Source organism: Pteropus vampyrus, unplaced genomic scaffold (genome assembly GCF_000151845.1).
Source record: "Pteropus vampyrus isolate Shadow unplaced genomic scaffold, Pvam_2.0 Scaffold260, whole genome shotgun sequence".
Taxonomy (NCBI): Eukaryota; Metazoa; Chordata; class Mammalia; order Chiroptera; family Pteropodidae; genus Pteropus; species Pteropus vampyrus.
The window spans coordinates 279,784-304,219 of NW_011889041.1; the positions used below are offsets into that span (position 1 = coordinate 279,784).

The 24,436-nt window shown below is 36.7% G+C and overlaps 1 protein-coding gene across 2 annotated transcripts in view; it reads right to left on the reverse strand.

The window, feature by feature from the left end:
* ZNF451 (zinc finger protein 451) overlaps nt 1-19,243 on the reverse strand; it is a 71,029-nt gene extending 51,786 nt beyond the window's left edge. Inside the window, exons 1-4 of one of the 2 annotated variants that reach the window (XM_011375002.2) lie at nt 18,894-19,243; nt 18,288-18,371; nt 11,672-11,752; nt 168-10,281 (exon numbers count right to left, since the gene is read on the reverse strand). In XM_011375002.2, the coding sequence (XP_011373304.1) occupies nt 8,788-10,281; nt 11,672-11,752; nt 18,288-18,371; nt 18,894-18,914 (1,680 nt within the window). In that variant the 5' untranslated portion in view covers nt 18,915-19,243 and the 3' untranslated portion in view covers nt 168-8,787. Of the gene's footprint in view, nt 1-167; nt 10,282-11,671; nt 11,753-18,287; nt 18,372-18,893 lie in introns of those variants that run through there. The other variant, XM_011375001.2, reaches the window with a different exon arrangement.
* Nucleotides 19,244-24,436: the final 5,193 nt, after the last annotated feature.

Sequence of the window (24,436 nt, forward strand, 5' to 3'; positions counted from 1 at the left end):
TTAGTTCATACAAAGTCAAATTCCAAGCCTGATTATTGTCCATCCTAAAGCTTTGGTCCATAGTTTGGTCTGAAGTTTGCACTTCCAGAAGTGCTGTTTACCAGAAGCTTCTTCTGCCCAACTTGTAACTCAAACCACATCCCAAATAACATTTTGAAAAGCAGCAGTTTTTCTCAAAAATTTTATATTCAAATACAGATAAGAGTAGAAGAGATGAACACAGCAAAGCAGTACAATGTTTATTTACCATCTCCAGCAGCAAAACTTTGGAACCAGAAAACAACCCTTTTGTACAATCTCCTTCCCACCCCCAAGTGGTTATTGTTTACAAATACAAAGTACACAGAACATCTGATTTATATGAACAAATTTAAAACATACATACAGATATACTCCATTCTGTAAAGTACTTTAGTCAGTTAAGAAGGCGAGTACCACCAAACCTGTTAAATCAGATTAATTCTGTGCTGTCTTTCAGGTAAACTGCCAATGTCTATATTTATAAAAACGCCCTCTAGGAAGAATGACTTTGATTTTCCTTCAGTACAGGACAAAAATAAATAAATGTGACCCAAGAAGTTAAAGGAATTTTTAAATATCTCTGAATATAAAGCAAAGGGGAGTTAAAACTTTTCAACCTTGCGTGCTACTGCTCTCTACCTCTGGCACAGAAAGAAAAAGGATGAATTATGGAGTGAAAAGGTGAAAAGTGGCAACAGCAGCAAGGAAAGAAACACAAACCTAAGGAAACGACAAACGGAGTTAACAAAATGTGTTTTGGGTGCTGCTGGAGATACCACTGGCACAAGGTTCACAAGTCCTTCTTCAATACAATACCTCCAAACTCCAACAAAACATTTTTAGAAATATCTTCATTTTCCCCAAGTGTACCCTCAAGTTATCTTAAACCAACATAGAAGGAAATTACCCATACTTAGCTACACTGAGTACACTCTGCCCATAGGCAGTCCTATACACCCATAATGAGATGTCACATTCCACTTTAGTGACATTATCCTGTTCATCTTCAAAGTTGTTCTCTAGCAGTACCTCAGTTCTATTTCAATGCTTGAACTGTCTTGTCTGTCCCTTGGGGCTAGAGGTGCATTGATTGGCTCAGTTCAGGGAAGAAAAATAATTGCTCTAGATGTCTATAGTGGACTATGGTACAAACCGACCGGTAGACAATTTCTATAACCTTACAAGTAAAGGCTACACAAACAGTACACTTTGAATAGGTAGGAATTGTAGGAACCAATATATTTTCATAGGTATCCTTTTTTTCAGATTAATCTCCTCCAATTCTGATCTCATAAATGTATCTGAAACCAGAAACGTGATGTTCCTTATGCCCTTGTATGCACACACTGATTCCTTCGCCTGAATGCCTGGCTGTTATTTCTCCACTAATCCACCTACCTCTTCTCTAATCATGTTCCAAACCTCAGCTCAAGAATTTGGTAAGAAAAGCTTCCTTGACCCCTGTAGATGGCCCTCTCTTTTGTTCCAACCTCATCACAGACATCCCTCTAAACAGGATAATTACACTCTACTGGTATTTCTTTCTCTTCTTAAGAGAATATACCACCACTTATTAACTCCCAGTAACTCCAGACCTTCTTCAGTACCTGCCTGTATGTGGCAAGTATTGAAAAAGATGCCTGACAAATGAAAAGATTGTTTCCAACATTGACACGAAATGACAAAATACCATGAAAAATTGTATACACATACCTATATATCCTAGCTCTTCATTCTATATTCTTTTTTAATTGTTAACTATGAACATTTCTTAGCTTGCACTTGAGAAAAGATTAGTTTACTTTAAATGTCTTTCGATGACTTAGTCCACTGTTGGCTTGTAATATAGTTTAATGATTCAGCCTTTAAAAAAAACCTGCAAACAAGGGGAACATGATCTGATGACATAAAATGAACTATTACATGCTATCAAATACATCTTCAAATGTATCTGAATTTATATTTAATACCATCCCACAGTTACAAATCTAGGAATATGGATAGAAACAGCACAACTACTAAAGAAAGGAAATCTATGTTAGGCTTTTGAGTTTTCAAAATATTTGTGGGCATTACTTCGTGAGAGTAGAAAAATGAACTCAGAGAATGAGTGACTTGTTAATACGCAGATCAAGGTGTTTGGCATTCAAATACCATGTGCTTTGTATCATTCCACCTTCCTTTCATTAAGCCAAAACACTCTAGCTACCAGTAAAAAAACTGAGTGTTTATCTCAAACAAAACAAGTGTAACAAACAAAAAGGTAGGAAAAAAAAAAAAGCAACAAAAAAACTAAAAATAATCAATGCCAAAAATAAATGGAATGCAAATAAGCAATATATGTAAGAGAAGCCAAAGACAGAATAATCTTAGTTCATCACAGTGAAACTTCAGTTGAAAAACTAAGAGGTTAGGTTTTTGATCTAAGAAGGAAATAACCAGAAATTAGTTTATATAAGACATCAAGTACTAAGGGATGAAAGTACAGCCATAAACACAAAGTTCAGGGAAGACTAAGATTAGCAAATGTCAAATTAGCTTATCAGAGAGGTAAAATTTAAGTTGAGCCTTGACAAACACATGGAGCAGCCTTGTACAATGTTGAATTGAGACTGACAGAACAGAATCTATTTTCAAAGCTCAGTTCCACCACTTAAGAAAGTAACTTACTGGTAAATTTTATTTCCTCATCTGCAAAATAAGGGTGAATTTATGCTTCAAGAGTGCCTTGCAACTAGCTCAGAGCATAGTAAATATAAGCTCTATAAATGAAGGTTCTCATCGCTTCTTGGCCTCTTGGCTAGGATCGAGTGTAGTATAAATGAAGGTTCTCTACTCTACTTCCTTCCCAGGCAAGAGGATGACAATTCGACCCAAGGCTACCAAGGTGCTTCTAAGATCTGTCCAAATATTTTTGCCAAAAGTAAATGAAAATAGGCATTATTATAAGACATTAAACAAAGATCAACATGCATGCAACTCTGCTAAGATTCTAAATGAGACTAATTACAGAATAACTATATTCTACCTAAGACAGAAAGGAACAGGCTGCACAACAGCAGGAAGCGTAATGTAAATAAATGTTTAAAAAAAGAGAAATGAAAATCTGGAACTGTTTAATGACTCAAAAAATGTCTCTCCATCATTCACATCATTGTTACCTCATTCATTAAAAGCAGTTTTATAAAGGGGCCACAAACAAAGTTATTTTAGCACACTACTATATATAAATCAAGGTAGCGTGAAACAGCCAACACAGGTAAAAATGGGAGTTAACAAGAGGTCTAACTTAGCCCTTAAAACTGAATGCTATGATAGAACCACTCTTATGGGTAATGGAAAAAAACAGGAAACATATGATAGCTCCTGGGACAAAAATAGCATATAAAAGTTAGTCTTATAAAGAGACTACTAACAAAACTCATAACACAATAACACTTAAAGCATTTAAGATCAAAGGAGAATATTTTAAATTATTACCAGACATAAAGCATTTACTTTCATCTCTACCAAGGAATATACTCAGGAATATTAGAAAATACAATACTACTTGAGAGATCTCCAAAATCTTAAACGTAAGTCCAGTAAACCTGAGAACTCTTGTTGAATTCTTAACAAGGCATCAGAAAATCTAATAGACCACTTGAAATAGACAGTTACCACAACAAAACCAGTAAAGCCCTTAAGACTTAAAAGAAAACTGGCTAACGTTAAGATACAGTATATGTCAGAGCTGTTATAAATTCATGGTGAAGATGCAAGTGACCATAAACTATATGTAACAATACATTTGTGGGAATATATCAAAATGAGAAAATAATACTACCATTAAACAAGAAGGTATTAAAAATTTATGAAAGTTTAATAGCCAGGAAAATAGTTTGAGAGACTGGACTGGCTACTTAAAAAAAAAAAAAAAGGACATTATAAGAGAAAACTAGAAAATCTCTTACAATGCTGAAGGCATTGTATTTAAATATGCAAACACAAAGCCACATCAAAATCCCGGCTAGTATATACTGGTAGAATAAAAACTATAATCTACAACAAAGAGATAAAGGGAAGATCAGACATCCTTCTAAAAAGAGATTTTACATAAGGAGGAAGATCAATACAATAAAATAACTGATAATAATAATGCCAAAAAGATACAGTTGGACTGTGACCACTTCCAGATATATCCAACTGGAAGCAAACATAATTTCCAGTAATAAGATATCTCAGTGGTATCAAAAACCACTATAAAAAAAGTTTTCATTACTATAAAATCAAGCAAATGAAAAGACAAAGTAGTATAAAAATATCACCCACTAAGCAATGAGAAAAAAAGATTTAATAAAACAGTATTTTCATCATTCACCAAGGAAGGGAAATTCCAATAAAAGGATATTTTAATGGCTTACAAAACTCGTTTAGCTGAAAAAAATAACTAAAATATTTGCATTCAATACAGTGATTATCATCAGTTTACCAATAACATCTGTATATTTTCTTAAGTGAAAAATGAAGAATTGCTTGGTTTGTGTATCCACTAATGAAAAACTATATAGAATGGATCTGGTCAATTGAACAACATACATAAGATGCATATATGTGACAATTATTGGACTCGCTGCTAACATTAAGAATGATAAATTTTAAAAGGGAAATTAAATAGTGCAAGGCACAGGCAAAACATGCCTCACATTAAAAAAAATTCAATTATTGCAATCTTTAAAACTTTCTACAAAGATCTAATCCATAATTTCTAGCCTTCATCAGAATCCCACTCAATTATATCCTCAAAAATACTAAATGTGGCATTTGTTAACTGTTCATTCATGTCATTTAACTGTGTATCCATTTTATAGCTAGAAGAGATTCTGGATTATATCTATTCCAATCTCCTTGCTTATAGTACCTGAGAGGTTATCTTAGATGTATTGGGACTTTAAGGACATTATCAATCATGCCACTTAGGCATCATTCAGTATATTAGTATAGTACTAATGTAACATACTAAATAGTATCCAAGTACCCTAAAAGAGTTTATGCTCCTCTCAAAATGTCATTTTGAAGACTAATAATGGAATTATACTGATAAAGACACTGCTACACAGTTAAAGTTTAAATGCAATTACACTGATAAAGAAGCTGTCGCAGTTTTTTTAAAAAAGATAGTGTCAGCAAATTTGCTAATTTTTACCAATGTCCTTGTTTCTTCTTACCAAGAACATTCACCTATCAAAGTTGCTACCATCGCTAGAAACAAATGACTCAATCAGAAAGTCTAGAACCTACAGATAGAAAACACAGCTGCCTTAATATCCAAAAACTGAGCTAATCACTAATAACTAAAATGAACTACAATGAAGTATTTAAATAAAAGAGGGATATAGTCTACAACTTTCTGAAATAGATCAACGGTGCTATAAAGAAAACTAACATTTAGAAGGAGAGTACATTTAGATAGTGCAATTGTACAAATTATGAATAAACTACAAGATTAAAAATCACTGTACAAAATTCACATATCACCAGCAACATAGGCAAGACATCAAAATGTTGTTTTAAACAATAGTGTGAAATTTAAAAAGGCACTTCATATAAAAATTAATGGAAAAAGTATTTCCCTATAAACGGTAACTACAAAAAATTATATTGTCACCACATACACCTTATGTCTAGTCAGAAAATAACATTTTGAAGAAAAAGGGTCACCAGACACCTCCCTTTTGATAATAGCAAATCATTAAACTTGCAATCACTCCAAGGCTTTCTAAAAAAACCTATCAGTATTTAAACATAAGAGGTTGGCCTAATGATTTTGTCACAGGCTCTGCACATGGCCAGCCCAATATGAAAACTTATTATCTAATTATGAGTTCCATACACTATCAGGGTTGTCTCTCTAGACCAAGAATCCCCATTTTTAGTTTTATAACACCATCGTCATTCAAGTATGCCAGAGAAAGATTTTAAAATAAAAAACAGGTTAAGGATACTGTTTCTTTTGTAGTCGAGACTAATCCACAGCTAAAAACTTTCCACACTACAGCATTCTACCCCTGTTAAATCCCTTCAGAAATTACCTACTTGAATTCAATAATTTCCCAATATGTTCTTACTTTTAGAAAAATTCTCTGGAGGCTTGGCCATACCAATTAGTGATAAAGCAATGCTATTCATCTCTATTACTGAGTAATATAACACAAAATAGAATAGCAATGCTGTTATATAAATAAGGAGTAGCTACACAACAATGTAAATATAGTTAACACTACTGAACTGTACACTAAAAAATGGCTAAGATGATAAATTTTATGTTGTGTTTTTTAACAATAAAAAATAGAAAAATTAAAGAGGAGGAGCATTTTAAGCAGAAGTGCCAAAGCAGTTTCAAAGAATCATTATCTTCAACCATCATTTATTTGGTTTGGTTTCTGGGAAATGAGAGTACCTCAAAAATCATCAAGTTTGTAACCAGGTTTTAATTCAGGGAAGGAAAAGAGAGAAATGGAAAAGTAGTAACAGTCTGAAGTAGCCTTAACTAATTGGGAATACCTATGTGCAGCCTATAGAACAGTTCCGAGGTCTCACTCTCTCCAATGAGATCCCCAGTGGCTAGTCCTTTCACAGAAGAAACTACAGTGTCATATCAAAGCCACATGAGACTGCCTGACTGGTGTAGTACACATGAACTATAAAAATCTTTGTACGATTTCTCAGGCCCTTGTTTCTTTACAGGTAGTTAATCAACGCTCCTCTAGAGTTCAATTTGAAAGAGAGTTCTTAGAGCACTGGCATGGACCTTAAAAAGCAGAAGTAAAATTTTGTGGAAAATAGAGAAATCAAGGTAAATGTTAACTCTAAATATAACCTGACCAAGTATGCAAGATGATCTCCTCAATCAAGACTGCAGTTTAGGCATAATCTACATATAGGACCAATACAGCACCCTGAAATTATCTGACAAAATAACTTCTTCCAAGTAGTATTATTTGCCTCTTCAACCTCTATAGTACAAATAGGAAAAGAAGATAAAAAGGGTGCTGAATATCATTATGATGGGAGGGAGAATGAGCTTCCAATAAATCATTAAAAAGTGGGGCACCAGGGAAACTGTCAATTATCACTATGCAAAAACTATGGCCGAAAAAAGAAACCACATGAACCCCTAAACAGTGTTCTATTCTAACAGTAGACCCAATATACTTTGCCCAAGCAGATGAAAAAAATATAGATGTGTACATGTTGAAAAACAAGTTACAAAATTAGGTCTTTTGATAAAAAAATGTCTGCCAAGCAATAATACTAGGTGAGGTATTCAGACCTCTCAAACTTGACATTTTCTCCATTTCTGAAGTCATGCTGCAAAAACAAAGATCTAAAAGCTGGTATACTGCACAGCCACTGCCTTGAGATTAAAAAGATACTGTAGGACATGTAACTGAGGTATCTGCTGCCAGTTCCAGTATGGTGAACTATTAATTGAACTAATCAGGAGCAAAAAGGTAAGTTGTCTCTCATGGTAAGAGTCTGACTAGATTAAGGGACCAATAAACCAAGAACATGTCAATGACGTCTTGATTTCAGACTTTCAAAAAATCATTAATGAATATCATGATTTAAATAGAGATCCAGAAACAGAACTGTGTGCGATGTTCTCTTCACTACATCCACGGTTATACTCTAACTCTTAAGGATTTCTGAGTAACACTGATTGATGGCATCCCTTTTTATTACAATAAGAGGACTAGACTTTCAGGCATGTTTGAAATTCTTGCTCTTTTAAGAGTTCAGATTTTCATGCCTGGATGGCGTAACATCCTTTATTTCCAGGGCACTAATGTACATATCTTTTTTGTATTTAGAGTGTGATGAATTATCCAGCTCAAAAAAGTCAACTGTTTAGAAGGTAGGTTTAAGATCATCTTGGTGAAAGGCCCAGATTATACTGAGAGAACACCAGTATCGGCTCTCATAGCTTGAGAGGTCAAAAACCTATGAGTGATGACAACAAAGAATCCTCTCACATGTAACTTGGAGTGATAACCATCAGTCTTGATGAAGATAGTTACTGTGAAAATTTCTACAGAGATGTTACAAGTAGAAATGTCTTTTTCCAGCTGGTGTCCACAGTACACCTGTGACGTCTAGCCATCCCACTAGAAGTAAATTGGATTTGGCAAAATTTGATTTGAATTCCATTCTTGATAAACGGCTTCATTGTTGGTTTTGAAGTCTCATAGAGCTTGAGAGTAGTATGGACTCATCCTGACATAAAAAAATTGTGACAGATATGTCATTTTGTGAAGATCTGAAAAGCGGTTGCCTGAACAAGGAAGCACTGATTACCTAAAAACAAAGAATTTGCCTCTGGTGTTAAACAGAAATCTAGTAGTAGGTTATATCCAGATCCAAAATCTGCTAGTCCTCAGTTTACCAGCAAGATTTTCCTGAGGAACAAATCTTTATATTTTTCTTTAATCACAAGAGGATTCAGATTCCTGAGTACCCTCCTCTGCACTTACTTTGGACCAGAAATAATGGGTAAATTTTTGTCCAACTCTGATGGAAGTCTTTACTGCTCACTTGGCCAATAAGTATGATTCTCTTTATTATACACTTCATTCCAAAAGACGAGAATTCAAATGTAAGCTGTGGCAATTCCAGACATACACTGTTTTTGAGGTGACCTCCTACCTGCAGATCCTGTTTGAATCAGGAGAAACAAGTAAAATATGTAGGATGTTGGATGGCTACAATGCTGAACAAAATAGGCTATTAATTCTTGTATCCATGGCGTTCTGGAGAGTCTCCCTTTTTTCTATATCTATAGGGGTGGTTTCGGGGTTTGTACCAATCCCCTTTGGAGTATCCTCTATTGTGGTAATGTGCCTTCTGATCATGACTATAAAAATATCGATGTTGGTTATAGTATTTGTTGTGGTCTTTATAATCATTTTCTTTTATACTGTTTTCTTCTGCAACAACAGCATTCACATCCTGTCCAAAGAGGGAAGTACCATCAAAGGGCAAGTGTGAGATCTTCTCCTGGGTTTTTTTAGTGAGAGATGTAAGTCGGAGCCAGGCTTGCCTTCTGTAGTCTACTGCCATTGCCATAACTCTGACTACAGAGTCCATTATGTCCCTAGTAGTACAAAGTTGCCAAAGGCCTGCATCCATACCATCAGATATTATACATCTTGCTTTTCCACGATCAAACTCTGGGTCATGGACCAGATCTTCCATGTCTTCCCACAGTTTACGCTGATATTGAGTCATATAGGCCATGTAGCTAGCAGCTCGGGCTGCAATGGAAGCTGCGTGGTAGAATCTACAACCCATGACCTCCATTTCTTTTGAGGTAGAATCTAGAGGAGATGTTGTACTTCCTCTTTTGCTATGCTCTAATGCTTCTACAATGGGGCCCTCAGCTGGTGGATTTGGTTGAAAGGGAGAGGTATCCTTGGCCACAGGATATACTCTGTGTCCCATGAAGGATGAAGGATGGCAATCAGCAGGGTCTTTAAAAACTTCAGTGGTGGCAATTCTCAGAAGAGGATGCAATGGAGGAACCAAACGTTTCTTAGAGTTCACATAATCAGGTTTCCCGTCACACGATTCTGCTTCAGATTGTAACGTTACTCTCTTTATAACACCTCTTTGTTCCATTCTCTTCAAAAGACCTGTGAAACTAGACTGACTGGGATCAGTTGGCTGCCCTTTGTCATCAGCTGAGGGGGATTTGCAGTCACCTTCTTCTTCAACTGTGGATAAATTTTCTTCCTTGGAAGTGGAGATGTCCCAAGGAACTGAGTTGTTCTCACCTGACCTAGAATGATGAAATCTGAAGCAGCTCCTGGACTGAAGATCACGTATCACTCGGGACATCTCAGCCACTTGTGTCTGGAGATAGAGGATGGCATCCTGTCCATGCTGTGAAGCTGAAGACTCTGGAGGTAAATCCTCCTTGACCTCTGAAGAAGCCAAAGATTCTTGGGGGACCGCAACTGGAGATGAAGGCAGAGTCTGACAATTTTGTGATGGTGTAAGTGTCTCTGTCTCAGAGATCTTAATATCTGAATTGTTTTGATCATTTTTCTGGTTCTCCAATGGGTTCTCAACAGAAGGAGGTTGAGAAACTATCCTTTGTGGACTGCTGGTGCAACTCCCAGAGGAGGAGCTGCTGTCTCCAATGGGAAGAGGAACATTGCAGCTAGAGCACATTTCTGGGCGATGATTCTCAGAGGATGGCACCTTAGACTCAGGCATTCTCTGGGTTATCCACATGAACAAGAAAACCAAGGAAGAAAAAAAAATGCTTTTAATATGTTAACTTTCAAGTGCAGAGATGCATGTCCAGTAAGTAGAATTCAATTTTTAAAATGCTTATAATTAACAATGAAAGATGCAATCCACTACAGGTCAGCAAGGGGATTACAGAAATTAAATCCACACACTTCACTACCCCAAAGGCCCAAACTACTGGCATTCATCTGGTACTCTAAGAAAAAGAGAGAGTATAAATAAGCCCAGTTCAAGTGGCGCCATCCTAGCCTGTTGCTTGGTCCCACTGCTAGGACAAGAAGAGGTGGTGAAACTGTTGGTGATAATAATTTAAAAATTTTTTTTTTCCGAAAAGTCTCCCATTGCAGAATCACTTTTAAGCCCTTTTAAAAATTCTCTCCGTTTACTCTCCATGAATAACAAAACTTTCCAGTTACTTAGTCCTTACTTTATGGTATGTAGCTTTCAAGGAGCTTACACATATTTGTTACCTCATTTCATCCCCACAACAACCCTGTGAGGTAGGTACTATTCTTATTTGTTAAAGAAACTAAGTTTAAAAGGCTACTTATCTGAAGTCACAGAATAAGGAGTAAAGCTGAGACTAAAACCTAGGTATTTCGATTCCAAGTCTAAGTCTCAATCCCCTATATCACAGAGCCAGAAGCTTTCTGGCTACCTTGAACAAGAGTCGAGAGTTCTCTAATCCATCAAGAAAATAGCCCATTAATAGCAATTTGGGCTAAGACAAATGAAAGACAAGACTGCTATAAAGGGCTCAGCTAGTATGGTTCTCAAGATAAGGGAAGTATTAGTTTAAGGGTCATACCCACAAGGAAAAAAAATCACAGATATGAGAGAAAATTCCAAACATGGGGACACAGGAGGTTAAAAGGAATGACGACTGAAGTAATTTACCACCTATAACCCTTCCCCACATTCCATTTCCTAAAAGATCTTCACATATACTTTCTTCCAAGATAAAACAAATTTTCTGTGGCCACATGGTTCTGGATGAAAAGGATCCAGTTCTATAGGGCACCTGAAGAGAGAAAGGAAAGGAGGAGGGCACAAGGAGCCAAAAAGTTTGCAGTTTTTATTCCATTACCCTTTCATCAGATATCATCTCCAAGGCTTAGAAATTTTCCTTTGTCATGATATCCTTTCACATCCTCACTGAAAGTAGAGGAACAAAACTGGAGGTAGGAGACATTCTGGGCAAAGAACTCCTTGGACTACCTATTATGGCCCATCCTAACAGAAGTGGGCCATTCTCTAAAGCACTAAACACTGCCATTATTGATTTGATAACTCTCTTTAGAGAATGCCTCTTAAATGACAGAAGTAAAGAAATGCAAATCAAACATAATGTACTTACATCACTATGAGAGGTGGTAGGCTCTTCATCATCACTGCTGACCAGATCAATGTATTCAAGAACGGGTCTTAAAGGTCCTTCCTATGAAAGAATTGAGCAAATTAACAAGTCATGAATAGTTACTTAAACTAAAATAACATTTAAAATAATCATGTTTTTTGGTTAGGATTGGCAAGAATTCTGAAGAGGAAGCTTTAAGGCTGGCTGAAAATAATCAGAAAAAACACAAGAGGAAGATATTCAGAGTAAGTACGTGAATAAGAAATGATGATGAAACCTAAAAGGAAGAGCCTAAACCCCAGTAAAAGTATTAGGACTATATCAATTCTTAGGAAAAAGGTCTATTAATATAGAAATAGGCTACAAGGACACAGATAATATGATCCAGTTCTTTTCAAACAGGATGGATGTCAGTGGTTTGTTAGATATCCAAGCTCAAAGTCACGGACGGAGTTCTTTGATTAAAAGCCTCGCTTTATCTTCCACTCCTATAGAGTCAAAGATGACACCTGATTCTTCTCCATCCTTTCTTTCCATCCATACTGACTCCATCATGGACTAGGCTTTGAATGCTAAGCTTAAAAGCCTGGATATTATTTTACAGGCAAAAGGAACTCAATAAATATTAAGATGGAATAACATTATGAGAGCTGTACTTTAAGATTAATCACATAAACAAGTATGGGCATGGGGGAAAGCAAGATAATCAATCAGTCTAGGCACATAATAATGCAGAACTAAAATAGTGGTGGTAGCAAGAACAGCGTGTTGGTGCCTATACAAAAGAATACATGGGTCTAATGGCGGGGGGGGGGGCGCAGGGAGGGTGCTGACTGGCTATAAAACAAAACCCTAACAATAACAAGAAATTGAAGTGGTCCCTAAGGTTTCAAGCTTGGGCAACTAGAAGGACATTCATTAATGCCATTAATATAAATTTGGAATACAGAAACAGCAAGCTGACATTCTTTAATAAGTTGATGTGCCAGAGGTACACAGAGGTATTTGGCGGAGAGCTGGAAATTCAGGCCTCAAATCTGGATGTATGACCATAACTGAGAACAGAGATTTGGGAGTGGCTCCTCCAAGAGACTTTTAACTCTAGGTTCATATTGAAATTATGATGTTGCCAAGGAAGAAAGCAAAGAGGAGAAAGAAGAGATTCAAGGAGGCTCTTGAAGAAATGCTGGATTTTTAGGGTTCAGGAAGAAGAGCTAAGTAGGTAATCAGAGATTGGAGAAGAACCAGGAATGCATAAATTCAAAGAAGCTAAAGATAGAGTAAACCTCCACAAAAGTTATCAGTGCTAAATGTGCCAAAAAAAAAAAAAAAAGCCACTGAATTTGGCAACAAGGAGATTTTAAAATGCCTTCGAGAGAACAACTCAAGAAAGTAGTGGGCATTGAAGGCATTCTCTAAAAAATTAAGTAGAAAATAAGGTAATAAAAGACATGAATAAAGATTATTCTTTAAAATAATCTAATATATTGAGAACAAGAGAAAAGAACACAGAAAAAGATGGCTGAAGGAAAGATTTTTTTTTAGGATAGAAAAAATTGACTGTTGGCAAGCCAAAGTAATTTAGTAGAAAAACTAACAGAAAGAGACCCTAGAGTCAGGAGACAGAAGCTAAGATCTAATTAAAGATCTCTTCCTGAAAGAAGCAACCAGTCTCAAAGATAGCTTGTTTCTCCCCCTAGGCTACAACTAGGGGAGAATTCAAGTAGAAAATTGCTATCCTGGCAGGTAGTGATCCAGCCACTGACATAAAACCAGAGAGCATAACTTCTGAGCAAAGATCATGGAATAAAGTAATTGGAATTTTTGCCAGAGCTATAAAAATAGAAGTTTAAAAAAGAGGAAAAGAGAGACAGATAATTCCCAATGTATAGTCAACAGAGATGCATCACCTACTTTAATCGCATAAACAAGTGACTAAAACCTACCACTAGTATTATCGAAATCACATGGTCAATCTAAGAAGGAAGTAGAGGAGATAAAAATAGCTTCTCCTGTTCATATAATTACCTGAGGTTGAGCTGTTCAAGAAAAATGCATTAGGAAATGTTATTACATGCCCATAACAATAGCACATCGAGATAGTCCCCAGGTTACCAGAAATACATAGATGTAGGGGTAGAGCTTCCATGAACAGACAGTAGATACAGAAATCAGGAGAATGACAGAGGGTAACAGGCCACAAAGCAAAAAGTAGAATGGGTAGGAAAAAATGGAATAATGAAAATGGTTACAAATAGGATTACAAAGTAGATGCAGAAATAGTAGAAGGGACAGGTGTAAAAATAGGTATAAGAAGACTATCAGAAATTTACTATAGGAATTAACCGTCAGACTGACATGCAACCACTTTTGAATTAAACAATGACAACTTCATGTCGTTCACACTAAGAATAAAAAGAATCAAGATATGAAATCCAAAAGTAAGAAAAATCAGGAGCCATTTACTCAACAAATGATTACGGAGTTGTGACATAATGACAAGAGGATGACGACAAGCATGTGAGACGACCAAAAAGGCAAAGAGGTTGAGTGAAAATAAAGAGAAGTATCACAAAAGAAAAGATTACTTATAAACAAATACTCCACACTTCAGCTAATTTCCACAGTGGTTATGGAAAAACTGCTACCAAACTTCTACCAAAACATTTTAGTGTCCCATTTATTTTACTGCTAATCAAAAACATTTGTCATGAGCCCTGTACAGGGATTGTGCTAAACTTCTCATGAACATGATTTCTTTTAATCCCTACAATTACTTTACAAGATGAGATACTGAATTATTACTATTGTCCTATTTAACGAACAGGAAAACTAAGTGAGGTACACCTGGTTCTCTAAACACATAATTGGTTACATGGTCAATGCAACTCTGAGGTCGTTCAAAATACACATACTATTTTTAAATCAATGCTTACTACCTAAATTTTTAAGATAATTTTCAATAAGAGAAAAAGACTACCTGCTATATGCCCAACTCCAAATAATTAATAATACTGACCAAAAAACAAGTTAACATCCCCAAAGAGGTAATGTTTATAATACAAAGATCAAGAAGAAATAATTTCTTATAATACTTATAATGACTGCTTGTATCCTTAACAAGTATAAATGCATGCGGTCCTCCATTTACAAGGTATTTTATTTGACTGCTCCATCCATCAACTAGAAAACCTCTGTAGCAAGTCTCATTTCCTCTGTACCAATAACAAAATCAGAGGATTGTACTTCTAAGGCCACACAATTTAGGGGCAGGAGCACAGGCACAAGCAAAACAGATCAGGAACACAGTTGAATTAATATTCTAAGTTAAAAAAAATTTTTTTAATGAAACAAAAAACTTTCATTCCTGTTAATAGAAAACTGATTCTCATATAAAACCAAAACACCAATTACCTATTAAATGACAAGTGATGTTAATACACTAAGATACAGTATACTATGCCTCCTCACCCCCCAAAAAAGTTTACTCTAGCCTAAAACAAAGGATATGGCTTTGGCACAAATGCAAAAATATAATCTAAAACCCTAAATAATTCATTTCCCAACCACTACCACCCATCCCCACCCATCTAGAGAAGTTAGAGACACAGTTTACTTCTGCAGTCCTGCCCAGTTCAAAAATTTCAAATGGTTCCCAACTGCCTATTTTAAGTTCAAATTCAGTCCACAATTCAAGATCTATACTATCTGGCCCATCCTTCCCTCTTTCACTTAAAAAATTCTTATTATCCAGAACTACACAAAATCCTGCTTTCCCAATTTTGATGCCTTTCCTTCTTTCTTCTCAAAATGACTTCTTAAACATATACAAATACTAAATGCTACCTAACCAAAGTAATAAGCTGAAAAATCTTGTCTTTTTTTTTTTTTTTTGATAGCACCATGTACTTTTATAAAAGAACTTTCTACTAAAACTATTTACACAGTTCTCATCTAGTATTTGATCTCCCGCACTGATACTTATGGGTAGGATATATTTCCAATTAATCCACTTAATTCATGACTTTGCATGTTATAGGTTCCAACATTATTTTTATTAAGCTAAGTACAGTCCCAAGACACCCAGCCAAAAGATATCCTAATTTTTTGGCCATGACCCCTTTCTATTGCAGTTAAAGTATTATTACTTGACTTTTGTGCTCCTGAAGTTATTTATGAAATTATACCTTGATTTCCTTCATTATTTGTACATGTTCAATGATTCTACATTATACCAATAATCTTAGCTGAAACCTAAATCTCATGTGCTGTTCTCAAGATTATGATAAACCGCCTCAGCAGTTTTTATACCTTTGTATCCAGAGTAGCACTATGCAAAATCATGTCGTCAGCTCTTAGCTAAAAGTTTTCTGGGAGTAAATTACAATATCTGCAGTTTCAAAGAAAGACATGAAGATGATGGCTGAATAAAGAGTCATATCATTAAACTTAACAGAAAATGAGAGGAAAAGACCTAAATGAAAAGTTTTTGTTATGGTAACATTTTGTTTGTTGATCTGATCCCTGTTTACACAGGTGTAATGGCTTTACAAAAATCAAACAGTACACTTATGAACTTTGTTATATTCCAATAAAATTTAAATGAAAGAGGTCATTTTTGCACTTCTACATCTACATTATCCCTTTCCTTCAGCATGCTATGTTTAGCTTCATATTCCACATTTTGCAAACCACAGAGAAACTGTTCTACCATGTGGATTAAAGATGAGAAAATTAAATTAATAACAGCGAACTAAGAAATTCAAACCAGAATAAATCAAGAAATGACATCATAATGCTTTTTTGGTTTCTGAAGAAATCTTAAGCAGAGAACTATTTATCATTATTGTACAAGTAATATCTGGAGGAGTCAAGTATAAGATTGGATCAGAGAAGCAGAAATTTCTGTCTCTAAATGTGTTCTAGAATTGACTTAAGGCCATTACTGCCATTTAAGTGTCACTAAAAAGGCAGAGGAGAATGTTTTTAATAGATTTCTTCTAGTATTGTAATTGCACTTAATACATATAATTTATTTCCCCATTTGCAACTATCGAACCTTTGAATCTATATTTGGAAACAGGAATAAATACAAGATGTATAAAGTTGAATACACAAAACATTGACTGTATATTTTTTATTTCCGATGCAAAGATATAACATCTCTTTATTTAAAATAAAACTTAAAATTATTTTTAAACTTCAATTTAATACAAGGTTATATTAATTAGTCGCAAGCTACACTACAATTCTTCATTCCATTAAGTATCAAAAAAAAAAAAGTTTTCCAAACTTATTTTAGTAGAGTCTGTGACTTTTAAAGCAAGGCCCATAGCTCAGAAAAAAGTGTGTCATTCTTACTTTTAGTTGCAGAAAATATCAAAATAAATATTCTCTATTCACGAGTATATCAATATTCAAGAAGAACCTGAAATATCTGTCCTAAAGAGACATGGAATCCTGTTACCATACGTCGGTCCACAGGGAATAAAGGGGCAGGATACAATTCTTCTACCCTTTCCTCCAATCCTTAAATTTAAAATGAAAAGGACAGAATACCATATGCACTAGCATTGGGGAAAAAGCCACAGAAATGATCTTGTGAAAGATTCCTATTAACAAACTGATTAAAACACAACAATGGATCACCACAAAGGCCCTAATGCTGGAGCACTAGAAGATATTGTCTAATAACCAGTTTTACAAAGTTGCCCCAAAATCAACAAGCAAATATACATCAGACACTAAATTAAATAAAAATAATTATACACCCTTAATAGCAAACCTCAACTAACTATAGCATTCAAAATGAGTAGTTTAGAGTAGAAGTATTCTCTAGCTAAGATACTACTTTAAGCAGAGCCTCTGTGATACTTTAACAGTTTTGGGTGAAAATCATCCCAAAATATGTCATACCACCCTTTTCCCTAAACCAGTGCTTTATAAAGTGTGGTTTGGATATTTGTCTGTCCTTGCATTGTTCCAAAATGAAGATTCCTAAGCCCCACCTACAAACTGATTCAATAGTTCCAGAGTGTGTCCTAGGAACCTATACATACAAATGCTTGAAAACAACTGTCTCAAAGGAAATAAAATCAGAAAATACAGTAAGTTCCTGGTGATGCAGGGATCTTCATTATGAACATCAATTGTTGTACTATGCTGTAACATCATGACCTCAGAGATAAGTGACATCTTCAAGCTATCTGCCTTCATCTTATGAAGCTACATAATGCTCAGGTTTTACGTTCTTGCAATTCTTGTTTTCTACATTCTTCTCCCTCACGTGTGTCATCTTTTAGAAGATATTCTTATCCCACTTCAAAACAGTCTTAAAAGACCAAAACTTTGCATAGATTACATATAAAATAGCTCTAAATGAAGGCATGAGAAGTGATTAACTGTACAACACGTACTTTAGGCCACAATCTCTGTGATGGCTACTGTGGTTGCCCAGAGACTTCTTTTGGTAAATTTCCTAATCCTATGCCATGCTCACACTGTCTAGCACCTATCAGACATGCATACTATCTGCTGAACACGTGAGATAGTCACATAATGGCTTACCACGCACAGTCTCTGACTCTGGGAAAAACCGAATGTCATTGCTACTTACACTAACAAACTGAATATCATCTTCATTTTCATCCGCTGTGGACTCAGATGCCTCGGGCCCAGCTGGAGGGACAGATTCTACCATCTATAAAAAATAAGCCAAAACACGGTTATCTATACAACCACGTACTCGCAGCAACAGATCTTCTTGAAAGGAACGAAAAAGGAAGAGCTTTATAGGAAACCTAACTGAGCCTAATTCCACGCAACGCGACTAAGAACACAACTCGATGGAGTCCGGTTATGCCTCTGCATACCTGGGGCTGTAGGAACCTGACGACGAAAACAAGGTACCAGCCCCTTCGAATTCCCCAATCTGCTCAAGGAGGAGGGATGCAAGCTCACTACCAAGAGCAAGCCTGTCTCAAAATGTCGCTCCTACCGGCAGAGCAGCGGCAACACGGAATTCCGGAGCTGGTGCAGGGGGCCGGGGGCGGCAGGGCGGCCATTGTTGCCGCTGCTTCCTCGCTCAGACCTGCACCGGCCCCAAAAGCTGGGCTCGGCTCGAGACGCTGCGGGCATTGCCCCGCGGCTGCTGCCGAGCACCAGGCCTCAGACCTTGGCGGTCCGCCTGGGAGAACCCACGCCCCGACGCGCCACTACTCACCTCGGACCCTGGGTCTCCCATTTCTCTGACGGCCTAACTGATAGCACTCCCCTCCTGCCTGCTGTCCCCACGGCCGCCGACGCCGCCGCTGCCGTCCGTGCCGCCGCCGCCACGACCTCCCTTCCCGCCCAGCACCGCTTCGCGTCGCCGTGACCCGCCCCTACGTGAGCGCCGACGCCACCGACGCGGCCGGCGGAAAGAGGTGCAAAACCTCTTTGGGAGGAGCAGCCTGCTTTGGCCCGCTAGCCTCCGGGGCCTCTTTCGCACAATCCCGGCTTTCCGTCCCCGCACCGCGCAGGATGCTGGGAACTGTAGTTCTCGGCGCACCCCCAGACCGCCTCGAGCGACTGTGGAAAGTATCGGAAAAGGACCCCAAGGCACAGCGCATGCGTTTTGCCAGGGTGTCGTCTTCTGCTGTTCCGCGGAGCGGTGGGCGTGCTAGGTTCCGTTTTATAGAGAGGGGCGGGGACGAGGATGTGGAGGAGGGTCTCGAGTTGGATTTTGTATGGTTATGGAAGCGAAGCGGGTGGTGGAGACTAATTTCTCAGTTTTCCTTTTTTTTTTTTCTTTTTTTGTGGAGGACCAGGAATGTGGAGGTTTAGCTAAATTCTAAGATTGGGAAAGAAATCTAATGTGCCTTTACATTATTCACCCGTTCCCCAATTCCAGTCTCCCAGCCGCAGCGTGTATTATGAGGAAGAAAATTGAGGACCAGAGGTCCTGTCTCTAGGTTACTCTGGAGAACACGGGCAAAGCTAGAGAACCCATGGTCCAGTCGGACAGAAGGCCAAGGCCTAGCTAACTTTATCAAACAAACCTGTAATAAATATATTAAAATGTACTTTTAATATTTTTTAATGTCTTATACCCATGATAATAAAATGTTCTTTTAAATATTATCTTATTAAATAGAATATTTCCTTAATAAATAGAATCGTTGAACTTTTCTCAATGCTCACGCTCAAAAAGCAGTCTATAAAACGGTTCCCTCACGTTCAACTGTGTTTTAATTTTTCTCAATACCTTACAAAAAGCCTTTTGTTAATGCACCAGCAACTGTCAATAAAGGTTTTGAAATTAATTCAAGTTGGAAAATTCTTTTAAATCTTAGATTCCTGATTTTGTCTATATACAAACCTACCAGCTGAACAAACTTACCCGTGCCTGTAGTAACTATTACTTAATATTTGATATTTCCTGCATTTCCTCCAAGTGCCTTTTGACTTCAGTTGCTTTTCGACCTAGTACGTTTGAGAAATTTAGAGGCAAATTGAGAAAGAGAAATGCCTGTGGTGTTCCTCAAAAGCTATATGTAAATATCTCTAAAACTTAAATGCCTAGGCAAAACTTGTACTTAAGTTTCTTCTGATATGCTGGTGAAAGTTCAGTGGAACATTTACGTTAACAGGTTTTAGGTAGGAGTGGGTAAAACTCTTAGAAAACAAACATATGGCTAGAGCCCCCAAACACTCATACCCTTTAATTCAGTTGCTATTGCAAGGATTTATCCTGAAGACATAACTTAATCTGCAGGAAATGCTTTATGCAAAATATTGTTTATCACAGGTTTGTTTGTAATAGCAAAATTTGAAAAACATCTAAATGTCTAATAATTGGGAAATGGAATGGTTCAACTTTGACATGCACTCTACCAACATAACACTATAGTGTTTTTACTGTCACTGAAATGTTTAGCAAAAAAAATGTTTAGCATGTTTTTTAAAAACTGTAAGATATATGTAATATGATCAGTACCATGTCAAACCACCAGGCAAACTGTACCTGAAATAGGAAACCTACTTAATAGTAATTTTCTTTATATCCTGGACTATGCATTTATAAGAAACTCCTTTGAAACCCACTAACAGATTTATTAGAGACTGCCGGTAGTTCCCACAAAGCCCAGTTTGTTTAGCTTGGTGTAGCAAAGGAGAACAAACCATAGGCAAAGCTTAGGAGTCTCTCAATCCTAGAAAATTAAGAAGAGATTAGGTTTTGTGATTTTAAGGCCAGTCTGTGAAGTAGGGAATTGGTTAGAATTGGAAAAAGTGGAGTTGTTTTGCTGATTGGCTTGAGGTTTAAAATGGAGACTTTTAATTATGGGGAAACGCTTTTTGTGTGACTTAGGGAATTTTATGTTTTCTTGGGCTGCTGATCCATTATTTTGCTTTATGAGTTAAGGTCTTGAAAGGAGCCCATCATTGGTTTGATAACTGCTTGGATTTAGTTCTCTTAGATTTGTCCTAAGCAACATCATAATAGATTTCCAGATCTATGTTGGTGACATTATGTTGACATTCTTCCTTCAACTCATTATGTAACAAAGAAGTAAAGACTTCAACATTAGCTTTATTTTCATCGGTTTTCTATTGACTACTTGCTGTTCTTATTGAACGATTATTTATAGAACAATCTGTCTGAATATTGGCTGCATGGCAGCATTTAAGATTGTGGAGACCTGGTCCTTGACTAAGGGAATGCTACCAAGATGCAAATTAAATTCATCAATAAGGCTCAAACTCTTGTTAAGAATCTTTACTCAATAATCATAAATCTCAAAAAAATAAAAATAAAAAAGGAAGTCTGGCCAGAATGAGCTTGTACTTATTTAAGGAAAATTCAACTTGGGTGAAAGAGTTCATGTATACACAATACCAAATTTTATTATGCTTTAGTAAAAGCACAAATATTTCCAATGCAATTATTAAGAACCATATTTGCGTTGGATTAAATGCTCTTCATTTAAAACCTCGCAATTGGAATGGTCTCTTTAACAATTTCTAATAAAATAAGAAATAGATGTGAAGGCATTTATTCCAAAACAATATCCTTCAGAGAAGAAGATGGCTTTTTGTATACTATGGAACCAATTGTCATTGTCATTTCCTGTGATTATGGGATCAGAACAAAGAGCATTTGGTTCTCACAGCGGTCTCCAACCTTTTTGGTATTCCTATGAGGTGGAGCTGAGGCAGTGATGCTAGCTTTTGGGTGCAGCAGCAAATACAGATGAAACTTTGCTTGCTTGCCTGCCACTTACCTCCTGCTCTGTGGCCCAGTTCCTAACTGTGACACTCTTCCTGGTTTGCAGACAGTCTTCTTGTATCTTCTCATGGAGGACAGCAGAGAAGCAAGCTCTCTTGTATCTTTCTCACAAGGATATAATTCCATCATGAGGGCTCTTACCCTCATGACCTGATTACCTCCCAAAGGTCCCATCTCCAAATACCAACCAAATACCACAGGGGATTAGGGTTTTAACATATGAATGGGGGGCAGGGAGAACACATACATGCAGTCCATAACAGAATGATCAAAATCTGGAAATTTAACATTGATATACTTTTTTCCTAATCTATAGTCCTTATTACATTTTATCATTTGTCCAGTCCAGGATTACATCATGCATGGAGTTGTATGTCTCTTTATTCTTTTTTAATTTGGAGTTTTTAAGTCTTTATCTTTCACAATATTGATGTTTTTGAAGTACCAAGGCCAATTATTTTATAAAATATTCCTCAATTTTGGTTTGTCAGATCTTTTCTCAATATATTCAAGTTATGCATTACTAGACAAAATACTATAAGTGATGTTGAAGTGTTTTAGATAGACTGTCACATCTAGAGGCATATGATGGCTATCTGCCCTCACTGAGGACATTAATATTAATTATCAAACCAAAGTGTCGTCCAGTATCATCACTATGTATTTTACCCCTTACAACCAATAAGCAATCTGTGGTGATATACTTTCACACCATGCAAACATCATGCTCCTCATGAAATGTATTCCCTTATATACAGCATATTCTGATGATTTTTGCCTATAGCAACTTTATTATAATGGTTACAAAATGGTAATATTCCAACTCTACTGTTCTCTCAACATTTTTTAATAAGCATTTTTTTGTAAGAAAGAGTCTTATCTTCTCTTTTTAGAAAAATGTTATTGTATGAACATTTAATTCCTTTTTTTAATTCCTTTTTTAAAAAATCTTTCATTACATGATTTTTTTTTTTGACATTTGCACAGAGAACAGATATTCAGAATCAAATCGAGAGCCTTCACTGCATGTTACCTGGTAATTACTTTGTAGATATTAGGGATTCCAAATGTAAGAGATAATTGATTAACAATTTTTTCCTGTGAGTCTACTTTTTCTACCATGAAACTTATAACACTTGTCTTAGATGTGTTAGCCATGCTATACATTTATGTTCTGATTAGTTTATTCTTTTGAGATAATTTTACATTCACATGTAGTTTAAAAAAAAATAATACAGAGTACTTTTGGTATGGCACTGAAGAGCTGTGCAGACCTGTTCTCAAGTAAAACTGATGAAAATTACATTAAAAATACTTAAAGCTGATGGAAGTGGTATTAAGGACAAAGAGCAAATAAAGAAATATCTATTCAAGAAAATTATGAAAATTCTGCAACAAAGGCAAGAGTCTATGGTATTTGAACCAAGACAATTCCCTATCACCCGCTCTCCCAGCTCAGTGAGACAGAGACTCGAATTGCTGCAGAGAAGAACAAAGGGCTCTCTCTCCACTCCTTCACCCCCAAGTCCCAGTCAGAGAGCTCTTTTCCTAGAAGGAGCAAGACATCAGCATTTCTCATCTTGTCCTCAGCTGTCTGTTGCTAAGAGTAAGCCTTGGGTGAGTGTTGTTGAGAGGTAGAGGTTCTCCTTTTCTGTGCAGCTGACACTTACAGAACAGAAGTTCTAGTTGAACACAGTGCACTGAGAATACTGGGGCCTTTATCACCCTTGTCCTACTTGGTAAGGTGATGGCTTCTATGCCAGGAGAGACAAGACCAGCGGACATCAGGCTGATGCCCCGACTGCTCTACCAAGTGTTCAGCTAGAATGGGATATCACTAAAAGAGAAGATTGCCATTGTTTCCACCCCTATCTTCAGAGTTCTGGTTTAGAGATTTTGCCTGGGAGAGAAAGGCTGTAAAACAGATAGCTCCTAATCTCTTTCACGAAATTGTTGACTTCATTTGCAACAGATAGTGGAGAAGTTGAACCCTAAAGATGCTCTCAAGAACAGTGGAAATTGTGGTGTAGGGCAACTGGGAGGACATTTAAGATACAAGATAAACTGTAAGGTACATAGTGTTCCTGAGAACCACGAATGCGATAGCTGAAAGGAGTCCTCTTGGGGAAAAAATAAATATCACTGATCTCAGAAATTGTTTCTTCAGAGATAGAATTTGACTGGATTACTTTTAGAGCAATCTATCCTCAACCCCAGCACAGCATTGTTGGAAACAATATAGCAACCAGCAGGAATTAGTGCATTTTAACTTTTGGATATGCTCAGGGAAAGAGCAAGAGAGCCCTACCCAAACCAATGTCATCCCCTGGTGACTGTGGGATGCTGCACCTCTCTAAGAAGCAACATGAAAGCTTTACACTGGGGGAGAGGTGCGAAGTAGACTCACAGAAATAACCTAGCCAGTAACTAAATAAATGAGCAAATAAGAATAATAAGTCCTGAAGGGAGGGGGACACCAGTACACAGAGCTGCTACAG